Source organism: Pleurodeles waltl, chromosome 7 (assembly GCF_031143425.1).
Source record: "Pleurodeles waltl isolate 20211129_DDA chromosome 7, aPleWal1.hap1.20221129, whole genome shotgun sequence".
Taxonomy (NCBI): domain Eukaryota; kingdom Metazoa; phylum Chordata; class Amphibia; order Caudata; family Salamandridae; genus Pleurodeles; species Pleurodeles waltl.
In genome coordinates, this window is record NC_090446.1 from 978481399 (window position 1) to 978494772 (window position 13374).

The following is a 13374-nucleotide window of genomic DNA, read 5'->3' on the forward strand; positions in this document are numbered from 1 at the left end:
TGTGTCTCGTATACCTGTGCTAGAAATACCTCATCAGACTATATTTAGATTCTAATGCACTGAAAACAACACTTGTGGGAATCGAAGAACCCCAAGTATTGATTTTTGGGCCGTCCCCTACGTCCGCACATGCTGTCGTACAACTACTACGGGGTGTTGTGAACATCGCCAGTCCAGTGCGATAGCGCGCTCCGGCTTCCTCTTCTCTTTGGCATGTTGGGTGTCCGAACTTGTTTAGGGTAACGCAGCAACACATGGAACTGCCGCTCAAAAGGCGGAAATGGGGTATTACCACCCTCCCTCCTTTTCCCATTCACCTGCGCAGAATAGACTGCGCGCGGGTCCGCTCTGTGATCAACCCGCTAACCCCGCCCAACTCACAGCGGAGATCGACAGGTCCACTGGGCTCCACCGCCAACCAATAGCGGCGCCTGTTTACCTCCAGCGTAGAGGAAGAGCGCGCGGCACGAGCTGGCCGTGCGTGGAGCTGGGAGTGGCAGGAAGAGTGGGGCGTGGCTTCGACAGTGAACGGGCAAATCAGGCTGCGGGTGTGCGGCGGCGCGGCCCCCTCCTCCTCACAGTGCGGGCGGCGAGGGGAAAGGGGGGCTGAGCGAGGCGCGGACAGTGGGAAGAGAGGGCGAGCGGGCGAGAGGAGAGTGTGTGTGTGAGAGAAAGCAGCGCGCGGGCAGGAGCCAGAGAGCGGCGCGCGGGCAGGGACAGCTCGCGCCGGCAGCAGCAACAGCAGATCAGTGGGCAGGGAGAGAGCTGCACAGAGCCGGGCGCTGCAGCAGGCACCGCACTGTGAGTCCTTTATACGCTTTATGCAGAGCCAGGGGCATTCAGTATTTTAAGAATTCAGCTGCGTTGATTATTTTAATAAAATAAGCGTCTGCCATACAAAATGCAAAATATTAATCCTAGTGAGAATTGGTTTCAACGAGCGATATATTGAATATGATTAACAATGGGCTAGCCATTGCAGAGCTGTCATTATAAACAATGGTACGGAAAAGTCAAGGTGAAGATCAGAAGCACGCACAGGATAGGTATTTGCGTGCACTACACAGCAAGCTATCGGTGGACTCAAAATATAAAATATAGCTCACCTTAAGAAATATGACAATGTCGACATTTATGTAGAAAAACAGCCACAAAGGCTGAAAAATCGACGTGCGAGATTAAACAAACCCTATTTAGTATGTTTAAATGCTGATAATTGCATTCGTATATTTTTTTCAGTGCTACTTTTTTCCCCAAGAAAGTTAAAAAACGTGCATGCCAACAGGAGCACGAAAAGCTTAGCTTATATAATTACATTTTGTTTCTCCCAGTAATTGTACACACTTTTGTTGTAACGTGCACAGTGGTGGAGAGGAACTGCCCATACCCTTTGTGAATTATAAATAGATGTAACCTGTGCACACGTTTGACAAAAGATGTCCGTGACCTCTTGAATAAAGCACATAGCCGTACGTGCCTACAAAAGGAAACAAAATATGAAAGTAAGGATAGGAGGAAATGTGTAAATTCAGACCATAGTCAAACGTTCATAGACGATAAACACGTATGAAAAACCTGTCCCGATTAATGTCAGAGAGACTGTATTGGATAAAATACAGTTAAATAGTACATGTAGCCTTTGTAAAGAGAAACGAAGGATGATATCAGCATTTCCAAAACTCCTTGTTTTATGACGATCAAAATCAAATGTCACGAAACACTTATTTTTCACTAAGACAAATATAATTGTCTTTTTAGGATTGTTGTACTAGCGATAGATGGCTGTGTTACATTAGAGGTGGGGGAGAATAACACAGAGAAAATAGAAGAATCTGGAAACATGTTACCAACAGCGTACGATGACAAAAAAGACAGTACTCGGCTACACAGTTTTGTTTTTAAAAATCTGTGAAAAGGCTCAGCAAGACGTGTTTATTCATATTTTGCTTTTACTGATGTATTTCCACTGTAGTAAAGGCTTAGGCAAGACTGCAGCCATGCTTACACCACTTTAATAACGACTGTCAGATATCCATCAGAGTGATAACTCGTGAAATACACATTTGTTTTAGAATAAAATCGGGTGAAATGCCTGTACCGGGTGATATTGCTGGCTGTCTCTCTCTCTATATGGTGTGTACATTGTGTATGTGTGTGTATATATAAGAATAACAGTTATCATTTCTGTTGCGAGCATTTCCAAATTAAAAATAAATAGGAAATAGAAAGAAAAAAGATGCTGAATCCTGCACACCCCATATGCAGTATCTGCTTTGTCTTTAGGGGTAGCTCCGGGAGATGCATTATGGTGTGTGTGTGTGTTTTGTGTGCGTGAAATGTGCCTTTAGCCTTAAGAAGGAGGTTTTCTACATATGTGCTTTTTATGCGTATGTAAATGCACGCGTGTATATCGACCGTGCTGTTGCTGGCCGTGTGCTCTTCGGAGGTAAATGCTCCCCGGGTCCAATTGAGTGGCTGGCTCGAAGGCCCCAGTGGTGTTTGCAAATGTTAAAATGCCATTGCTCGCGTACACGAACGTATTGTTTGTTGATGGTGCCGGAAGGAACACACGGTTTAATTGTAGAATTTAAATATGCAATAAAGTACAAATATGCACAGTCAAGGGAGGGGACGTGGATTGTTGTGAGGTGAATTTAAGGTAGAATCCCCTCCCCGCAAACTAGCTATGCTTTCTTTAACCTTCCCCTCTCTAAAGGCTAATACAACATACCATTCGCGGGCCTAAGTGTTTGTGTGCCGGAGCTGCTTCGAAAAAGAGAAGGGCTCTGAAAACAAGAAATGGCAGTCTTTGGACCAAATCCATTATTCAAAGAAGAGCTTCCTTTTTCCTTACGTTGCATTTTGTACATGTAAATGTATATGTGCCTGTATGTGTGTATATATATATACATATATATATATATATATATGATTGGGCATCGTACATTAGTAATTGCAGGATAAAGAAATAAAAATAAAACGGTACACTGTCGTGCATTGCACAGTTAAGGGGATGAATTGCGCGTTCTGCTGAATGTTTGTGTCTGAATTTCTAACTTTATGTTCAATATATGAATCACGTTTTTCTGAAGTGCGTTTATTTATTAAGGTTAAAAAACCGACGAAGTACCACAGTTCAATATGTATTTATTAAAAACGTTAGACGTTTCGTTTTTTTTTTTTGGTGGGGGGGGTTGTTTGATAAAATGATAAGTACGTAAATGCAGCGGGCTGGAGGTGTTTTTTCCGGTTCTGCTGCTGAGCGGCGACCGGTGCCGGGGGCCTGAAAGCTGGGCCCGGGGTTCGCTCGTGAGAGGCCTGAGATCGTTGCGGAGGCCGGTTCCAGGCTAGATTGTCGGCCAGCCTCGGGAGTCCCTCCCTGGGCCTGCTCCTCCTGCGGCGGCCGCTGGCTCCCGCTCGTCGCCTTCACTTCAGCTTCTCGCGTAAGAGGAGCAGACACGAGGCGGAGCCGTGCGAGCGGCTCTCGGCCGCGGCCATTAATACCCTTATTCAACAATCGGGCCTACTTTTTTTTAGTAGGAAACCAAATATCCAGGCTGTATATTTCGACCACACGGAGAGGCAGGAGACGCGATCGCAAAAAAACACGTCCCGGAATTGGTTCGTGTCTTCTCCTCACACTCGATTCCTTTTTTATATTCGGTTTGACATCAGATTTTTTTTCCAGGCTAAATAAAAATACATTTCCCGCCTTTAATGAAATTATATATTTGTTAATTTAATACCAGAGCATTTTCTGAAATAAGCCGGGGTAGGGTCACGCCCCCTGCATCGCACTCGCCTCCTGTTGCTGCCGCAGCGCCTGTATTTAGATTTGGGGACGCTGTTTCTGTTGCTTTTAATTAAAAAGGTGATTGAAAACAAAGATCGTGTGTGTGTGTCGGTGAAGCGAGTTCGCCCTTCTTTTTGGCACGTATAAAAGCGCGGGTTTGTCCTCGCGGGTGTGTTTAGTTTCTCGAGTGAAGCCATATCTTCGGGTTGACCCCTGACCTTTCTCCTGGTACAAGATGCAAAATGCTGGTGTTTGTTTTAGACGCTGTGTCCGCAACCTCGGCGGTGAGGTGGCCTTGTGTTATTGATTTCTCAAGGAGCAGGGAGGTGTCAGGGTGCTGCCCCTCCCCCAGCTCAGATAGGGGGGCCGGGGCGACAATGGCCGGGGGCGACAATGGTCGGGGCAGGGGCTGGCTCCTTGATGAATGCCCTGCAGATAAAGGTGTGTCCGTGGACGCCTGCGAGCAGCCGTGAATCTTATCCAAAATGTCTCTCTGCAAAGCTGCTTCCCAGCCTCTGCTATCAGCCACTGCTGGAGAGACACCTCCCCACCCCCACACCCTGGCACCCTTGTTTCACCCCTTCCCCTCAGCACCGAGGACTCAGCCCCACATTGCTCTGAGAGGTTGCATAAAAAAAACAAACGCGGCCTCTATCCCCAAACCCTTTCGCTCGCTTTTTTGGTCTGTGGCATTTCAACACACGCCCCAGTAAAGAGAAAGTATGTTTTGCTATTATGCAGCAGAAAACACAGCTAAGCACATTTTTTTACAGTTCTGGTGCCTGCCTGAATTACAGCGAGGTCGCTGACATTTCTTTTATTTGCGCTGTCAAGATTACAAATTGTGAATTTTTTTGTTGTCAGTTTTTTTTCCTTTTGCTGCTATAATCTTACCTCCCCTGCCTAAGATGAGTAGATTGCACTAGGATGTGTTATTTGGACATTAGTTTGCAGTCGCCTTTCTTCTGTAAGAGCGCACGTTTCGCCATCTCCTTTCAGTGCCCCGGTGCACTGCTGGGAAATGCCCGGCCCAGGCTCGGCCCTCAGAGGGGGGAGGGCCCTTTTCATTGCTCGGTAATTGCAAAGCAGGAAATATTAGGGAGACACAGATAGAAGAGAATAGATTCTGATCTCAAATGGTGGGGCGAGAAAGCATCCTTTGTGTGCAGGTTGGAAGCCACAAGGGGAAGCATTCTGTGCCTGCACTTTATTTACAATGCAAAAATATGCCCTTATATATAAATATATATGTAGAACAAAAAAGCTTATCAGCTGTGCAAATATGTATTCACTTCGCGCATTGTGTTTTCGGTTATGGATTAAATCAAATAACAAAATGGTCTGCAAAATAACATCCGCCCGTGGCTGGAATTATTCAGTGGAAGCCAGAGCAGAAACAACGATGAAACGTGACCAGTAATATCACAGAACCGAACGTATGATGGCATTGTTGTCACGCGCAGGACCACAAGAATGTACCCACGGTGATCGTGCGTGCATTCCTCAGTGTGTAGGTTTGTGCGCATATGCGATCTTGTGTATGTGCTTATCTCCGAGTGCATGTGTTTGTATGTGTGAATATCTTAACATCCATGTGTTTATCTCAGTTGGTCTGAGTGGATGGTGTGTGTGTCTGTGCCTCAGCGTGAGTATACGTACATAAATGTGTAAGTCTATACCCAAATAGGAGTGCATGCCTGGGCGGTTTTTGATCGTATTTATTCGAAAATCGGTGTATGAATGCAATACTTTTCTGTCGAGTAAATTAGAGTTGAATCAGTGTCTCTAATACTATTTGAACACCCTGAAGTTTGCAATTAATATATAATATAATAATTATATTGTTCCTAAATATGGCACACACACACACTCATATGACACTTAAAACAAAAGTGACCCAATAAATCCTATTACTTGCTGCAACTGTACTAATTAACCTTATGGTCCCAGAAGTGGTCCTTTGGTTGTGCTTAAACACCTATGTTTATAATACGTGCAAATGACAAAACAACACGGCAAGGGCCATACATGCACATGCGAACACTACAATATGCTACGTGTTACCATTGTTGAAGGAGGGGCGGGACAACAAGCCTTCCTGAGGCTTCTTCTTTCACACATCAAGGACCCTCCCCACACTCAAATATAATAAATAGTACTCTGTGCATCTCTTTTACTTATGTGTGTGTTTAATTATATGATGTGCATATATAGGACACAGACTGCAGCCAGAAACACAGTACTTATATAAAAATATGAAAACATTATACCCCAAACGCATGTGTAAAATAGGAAATAAGGTGTATTATTTTAATACACCTAAACAAGGGGACTTTTGTATGACGTTGTTAGGAGTAAGGCCGGGCCTTGCGTACTCGAACGTAATCACACACAGGCACGTGCTATGAAATGTTTCCATACTCTTCGGATATTAAAGTGAAAAGTGAACCGAATTACAGCAGCCACAGAAAATTGATATACTGAGTCCTGGTAAGGACCATTTGTAGAACCAAACATGTTTTATAAACTTAATTTCTAGAAAAAAGATTACTGAAAGCGGCAATATGACGTCAAGTTAACACGCCTTTCCTCATCTATAGGTATAACACATTCTAGTGGAGTATTTACATGAAAGTCGAATCTAGCGGTACCAGGGTATTGCAGAGGTAAATGCTTACTCTATATGTATTTGTAAATAAATATGCTGTGTGGGTCGCTCGTGAGTGCACTGAAGGTCAGGAAACGTGTGTGTGTGTAAGAGGGGTGTAAGCGTGCTTACACCAGCAAACACGTATTCACTGAGGTCGTCTTGCAAGTGAAGTCGTGGGCTGTATATTGACATGTCTGTATTTTTGGGACTTGCGGGCAGGTGCATGCACACACGCACCCACACCCTCCGGTGTGCCCTCCACACAGACAGCGAGGAGTGTGTGGTTGTAGGGCTCCCTCCCCCTCTCAGGAGCAGTGAACAGCCTCCGAAGTGCTGTGAAGCACTTTGCGGTGCACACGGGGCCTGCTCGGACGCCGTTCATTCTGGGGGCACTTCAGGGTCCCCCAATACCCTCTGCTCCCGATCTTATTTCCTGAAGCACTGGAGCAGACTTTTTGGGGTTGAACTTGCACACACTGGGCTGCTTAGAGCGGGGTGAGGGGGCAGGAAGCACCCCACACAAGTGTTTTTGTTTTGGCACATGGCACGCAGAATTCAAACCATCATCTTCACAGCTCAGACGTGAGGCTGGGGTGTGGTTAGTATGAATGCCCTGCATCCAGCAGCACTGGGCTCCCCTGATGGGCAGTGACTGCAGGGGTCTCCCAAGACCCCCCTTCTTTGCTAGCAGATCTGTCGTGGATTTGTGTGGTGTGAGGAGCCCAGCCTGGTGGTGCCCCAGGAGCCCGGGCGCTTTGCTAACAAGCACAGAACATTCATGAATAAACGCCCTGCTGTGGCCACGCCCACCTCTTATCTGACCGGGGCCCTGTCCTGTAGGATTGTGTCCGAGGGAGGGGGAGGGGAAAGTGCATCAACTGACCAACTTTAACACGGCCTTTTGCCTGTGTGGAGTTTTCGACAATCTACTTTTAGCAAAACATGCGCGACTAGTTTATCGCCAGCCCTGAATAAATAATTACAGAAATGTAGTTTTATAGTTCGAATTTACAGTCGTAGTCCTCCAAATTTGGAGCATCCTGTAAATTCAAGAAGTGTTTAGCAAATATTGACAGCTGAGCCACGTTTCTGTCAAAGCCCTGCCGTTGTGATTGTTATCTAAACACACGTGTTTTTATGCTACACGCTCACCCTTCAGAAAAAGGTTCATTTTTTTAAACAAAATAGCCACCAACCTTAATTGATCGTCTCTGATCAGTATGTACTTATTTCTGCAGTACGATAAATCTGACAAAGGTGCAGTCGTCGTCTGCCCTGGTGTTTGCATGAATATTGATGGCAGTTCTACCGCGTTGCGTTCTATTTCATTTCAGGGCACAAATGGCGCACAAGCAGAGGAATTTTGGAAGATTTTACATTTTCGCAATTTGAAGCAGAAAATAAGCGCCGTTGTATTTATTTACTTTTACTGTAAGAGAGTGAAATGTCGCTTTAGTGTGTACATGAATTGGTCGACAACAGACGGTACTGGAGCCCGAGGTTGTGATCCACTGCATGCGTGGTTGTGCACTCCTGCACAACGAGCGTGTGAGTGCGGGAGGGGCTGAAAGGGTGATTAAAAACTCACGTTACAATCGATACGGTGCATGAATGGATGGCTTTACTGGTGGCCACCCACATTGCGTGGGGTGGGGGAGGGGACGATGCACCGCAGACGTTGTGGTGTGCATAGCTCTTCTTGCCAGGGTCTGCGCAAACAACTGCACATCTGTGAGCATTTCACACAAGGACACCACACACGCACATTTGTGCAGGATTACTACACACAGACTAGCCAGTGTCCCTGTCTTATCCACAACCGCAGTTAGTAACCCAGTGTCTTGGTTAGTTTAACACATCCAACTCTTCATCCACGGGCGCTGGGTGACCAGAGGCCCAGTAAACATCTCCGAGTTCTGGGTACACGGGAGAAGCGACTGAAACCTGATCTAGAAGTGGTCCGGATAATCCTGTAATAATGCAGATAATTACACGGGCCGGCTCGGAAGAAGATGCTCTCGAGTCCCAGGGATACCAGTGTGTATCTGCCCCAGTCTGGTGTGTGCTGCGTGTGTGTGCATGGAATGATGGTGCTTTCCGGGGCACAAAGGCAGCGGGACATGCGCGTGAAATGTTATACATCATTTGTAGGTGTATAGAATCATTGCTTGGGACATATATAAACGAACGTATGGTCAGGCCCATGGGTACCTTGATGGGCAGATATAGTTTATGAGGTAGATAGATAGATAGATAGATACTGGTTTATCATGTTTAGTTTTATGTCTGCTCCATGTATCGAGTTACATATTGATTTATTGCAATGCACTGTCGCTGACAGGTATGATGCCTAATTAGGCATACATTTGATGTTTTGTTCGCCTAGATGTGATGCACACATTGTTTAAACACAACATTGAGCTATGCACATATTTCAGTGTATGTAGGCATTGAATGCCCTGAGCCAATAAATTCCACTCACTGAAATATTTACAACGTAACTTTTACTTGCGTTTGTCGAACATTCCTCAACTCTTGTATGTTAGCATGCATACATCTGAGGGAGACATCCTAACACATATACTTGTACCTTGTCCTTCCTCTTTATATCCAGAAGCACACATACATACATAAATGTATGTGTAGACACATAGTTGTATATAGACACTCAAAAGTGTATGTATATATACTCAGGCACACACGTGTGTGTGTGTGTGTGTGTGTATATATATATACAATTGCACAAACATATGTATATAAACACGCTTGTACGTATGTACATGCATATTTGCATACTCGCGCACCCATACATATATACACACACACACACGCACGCCTACATACTCATGCACACATATATACACACGTCTATAAACACGCGTGTGTGTACATATATATTTGCATACTCGCGCACACACGTGTCCATATATATATATATATACACACATTCACACGCACGCGCATCTGTAAGGCGGTGCTTCCCTCCGCAGACTCAGGTACGCGTGAAGTAACCGCACATGTATGTATTTAGTCATTCACACAGTGCCACCGCGCAGCGCACGGGGACAGCAGCTGAGGGCACGAGTTCTGATACACGATACAAATCAGGGATAATGCGATGTTAACAGCGGAGATTACCGGCGAGATTAGAGCAGGGGCTGCTCTCAGCACTCACGGTCTGGAGAAGCGCTTTCTGCCGGGGTTTGCAGCCTCTAGCCGCTGCCCTGTGAGCCTGTCGGCGTGACCCTCAGGTCTCTCTCTCTGGGTGCCTCTCTGCTTGTCCCTGGGTCTCTAGTTTTCTCTGACTCTGTCTATTTATCTGTCTCTCGCTCTGTTCCCCTCAGTGTCCCGCTATCTCCTGTCTTTCGCCGTGTCTCTGTTTCTGTGCCTCTGTCTGTCCTCCCGCCTCTCACTGTCTATGTTCCCTTATCTATTCAGAGCTCGTGTCGCCGTGCCTTTGTCTGTACACACGATGTCCCAGTGTGTGCGCCTCTGCCCGTCTCACTGACCGCCTGTCGCTGTCTCTATGTCTCTGTCTATATACGCGGCTGCCCCTGTCTCTGTTTATCTCTCTCTGCCTGTCTCACTTCCCGTCTGTTGCTGGTTCCGTTTCAATGCTCCGTCTATACACGCGGCTGTCTACCGTGCTCATCGGTGTTTGCCTGTCCGTACGTCTTTCGCTCTCCATGTCTTTCTGTCTCTGGGCCAGCGGTTATGCACGTTTTTGTAAATACAAAGACCGGCGATTATTTCTGAAGCAGTTAATGCACAAAGCAAGTTTACGGCGAATCCCAGTCATGTGTGCACCTTTCAGGGCTTGTGGGCCTGTGTCAGCTGGTGAACAAGATAAAGTGAAAAGGGATATTGAGGGCGCTGGGTGGGGCGATAGAACAGATCAAATCTCTCTCTCTCGCTATATATATACACACATATACACAGATTACATCTCTCTCTCTATGTATATATTTATATACAAAGCTATTCACTGAGAAAACCAAAGATTACTGGGACGTTATAGTTAAGTTGACGTTTTACCCATATAAAACCTTAGAAATTCAGCAGTTATAGTTATATTAACTGGTTGCCCTAAGTTTCTTTCCGCACAAGTTATAGTTTCCTCAAATAAGTATAACTATAACTGCTGAATTTCTATGGTTTTTTTAAGGGTTAAACAGTCAACCTAACTATAACATCTCTGTAACATTTGTTTTTTTCAGTGAATTTCTCTTTTTTTGACACACACATTAATATTTCTATCGGGTGGTGGCCAGTCAATTGTGGCCTTGCTTTTTCCCTGAATTTGAGAAGGATCAGAGGAGAATTTGAGGATCCATGGATCAGCCAAAATAAGAAGGTGCAATTTGTTGCTCTCCATGTGTCCTATGGGGACAGGAGACCCCATATATGTTTTTACATTGTTTTTTCCCACCCTCCAGCCAATGCGAGAAACAAAAGGCGGCTGCAACTTTTCTGTCAGGTTGCGGCCAGCCATCCAGGATCTTACTTTTCCTTCAGATTCAAGGAGGGTCCATGCCTCTAGATAGACACCTTTCTTTTTCTTTTAATAACTTTGAATCTATTAAATGGATTTACATCAAATAAGAAAAAGCTTGATCTGCAGACCAAAAGCTACCTTTCTATCAAATTTGGTATTATTCTGTCCAGCGGTTCGTGATGTAGTCGTGTTCAAAACACCTGTGGGAATATAAAATGGGAAACTCTTTTTTTTTACCTTCTTTTTTCTCGGCCCCTGCTTGACGGATCACCACAAAACTTTCCAGGTACAACAATACCATTGAGAGCACTTTTTTTGGGAAACATTTGTGAAGATTCATCAAATAGCGCCAAAGATAGAGCCAAGTCAAAAAACACTTCTTCTTTTTATGGAAACTAGGTCCTAATTGTAACTACCTACTGGGGACCATATATATTTTTATATATATATATATATATATATATATATATATATATATATATATATATATATACACATGTATGTATATATATGTATATATATATATGTGTGTGTGTACCTACACACACGTACACGGATACATGTGAATATGAGCCCCCTCAGATATAATGAACACCAGAGAAATGCATAGACATAGGCAGTAGACACATCACTTCATCAACAGTGGTAGGACGCTAGACCTGTTGATCTATAACAAACAGTGGTGCAATAGTCCGAGAACGGCACCCTGGCGTGAAGAAAGAGGCCTGGATGGGGAGCATTGTATACTAGGTACCCCCCAGGTCCCATCTCCTCGCTGCCCATGTAAAAGTGGGTGCACGTGTAGCAGATTTCAGAGCCGGAGGTGGGGCCCAGAGGAATGCGACGTTGTGTGCTAAACAGCGCGGAGGCCATAGAAACGCCATCGCTGGGACAGAGTCGTAGCTGGCAACGGTTCAGCAGGTGCTGTGGCACCAGGGCCCAGAAGAACGCCACATTTTGTGCTAGGGATAGGGTGCAAGTAGGGGACTGTGAGGAACAGTATATCCAGGCCCGTGTGCGCCCCTGCATCGTGTCCTGTATGCAGGTATCGTGCAAGGGGCGCTGCAGCAATGTTGTGTGACATTCTGCACGGGCCAACTCAGCGCGTTTACGTACCTGTATATTTCACGGAGACCGAGTTAATGTCATGTACACTTGATAGAGATCTGTAGACGATCACGAGACGTTTACTCTTTATTGCTGGTGCTCATGTGTCTAAAATGTACCGGACATATATATGTGTGGACTTGCCCCCGTGCAGGTGTGTGTTGACTGATGTGGTTGGTGGGACCCTGTGTGTGCTTTTGGTCCCTGCGGTACCCCCTGCTGACTGCTCTTCCTCTCTCCACTGCAGCTCAACGACGATGAGGCCGGACCCCTCCTCCGCCGCCCGGCCGCCTGGTAGAGGCCGTGGCAGCACCGTGTGACCCTCCGCACCTCCTCGAGGGACCCATCGGAGCCCGGACATTTCCCCTCCCCTCGGGCTCCTCTTCCCCCAGCGCCCTGCCGCGGTGCCGGGCCGCTGTGTACTCGGAGCCCCTCGCGGGACCTCCCCCCACACGGCATGGATGGCCGGGACTTCGCGCCCCCGCCCCACCTGCTGTCGGACCGGGGCAGCCTGGCGCATCGGAGCGCGGCCCGGGGGGCAGTGCAGCACCCCGGACCCTTCCAGGCGGGCAAATACTTCCCTTCGCCCATCGCCATGGGGGCACATTCAGGTCAGTGCGCATTCCTTCTCTAAAAAAAAAGAAGAGATCGCGTGAACACAGTGAAACGTGAAATAAATACTTATTTTCCCTACAAATGAGATCTGCAATATTTACCTTATCGCCTTCTTTAAAAATGCACAGTACTTGGCTGCTTTTGTTTGTGTGAAATATTTGCTTTTGTCTCGCGCATAGGTGATTTAAAACTATGTATTTTTGGCCTTTCGTTATCGGTGGCTGCGAATTTATGCACGCAGAAGTGGATTATAGACATATTTCTAATTTTGGAGAAATGCAGTTTTATTTCCGAAGTTATAGGTTCATTTCAGTACTAGCAGTTTCGCTTCTGAAAATCCAGTTATTCTTATTTTTCGATTCTAGAACTTTACAGGCCAGGCCGGCTATTATTGCCACCAGACAACGCTTCTCGTTGATTGCAATTTCCACTTATTAGCTTTTTTCTTCACATTTATTTTGCTTTACTTATTCATATGCTGGCATTTTTTAGTTATCTGCAGGCTAGTTTCGCGAATATCTGAATAGTTTACTTCCAGATTTTTCTCCGGTTGTTACAGTAACAATATTACTTGTTATATGCAATCAATAAATATGTGTTTGTTTACAGTAAAGTGTCATCGCGAATACTACGCCAAAGCGCTTTCGGTTCTGCCCTTTACTGTTTGTTTTACGTTTCTGTTGTTCTACTATCTTCTTTGAAAATAGGCCACGC

At 45.7% G+C, this 13374-nt stretch overlaps 1 protein-coding gene across 2 annotated transcripts in view; it reads left to right on the forward strand.

The window, feature by feature from the left end:
• The first annotated feature begins 619 nt into the window (after window positions 1–619).
• Window positions 620–13374, forward strand: part of BAHCC1 (BAH domain and coiled-coil containing 1) — a 253804-nt gene continuing 241049 nt past the window's right edge. Inside the window, exons 1-2 of one of the 2 annotated variants that reach the window (XM_069199768.1) lie at window positions 620–801; window positions 12293–12656. In XM_069199768.1, the coding sequence (XP_069055869.1) occupies window positions 12503–12656 (154 nt within the window). In that variant the 5' untranslated portion in view covers window positions 620–801; window positions 12293–12502. The remainder of the gene's footprint in view (window positions 802–12292; window positions 12657–13374) is intronic. The other variant, XM_069199769.1, reaches the window with a different exon arrangement.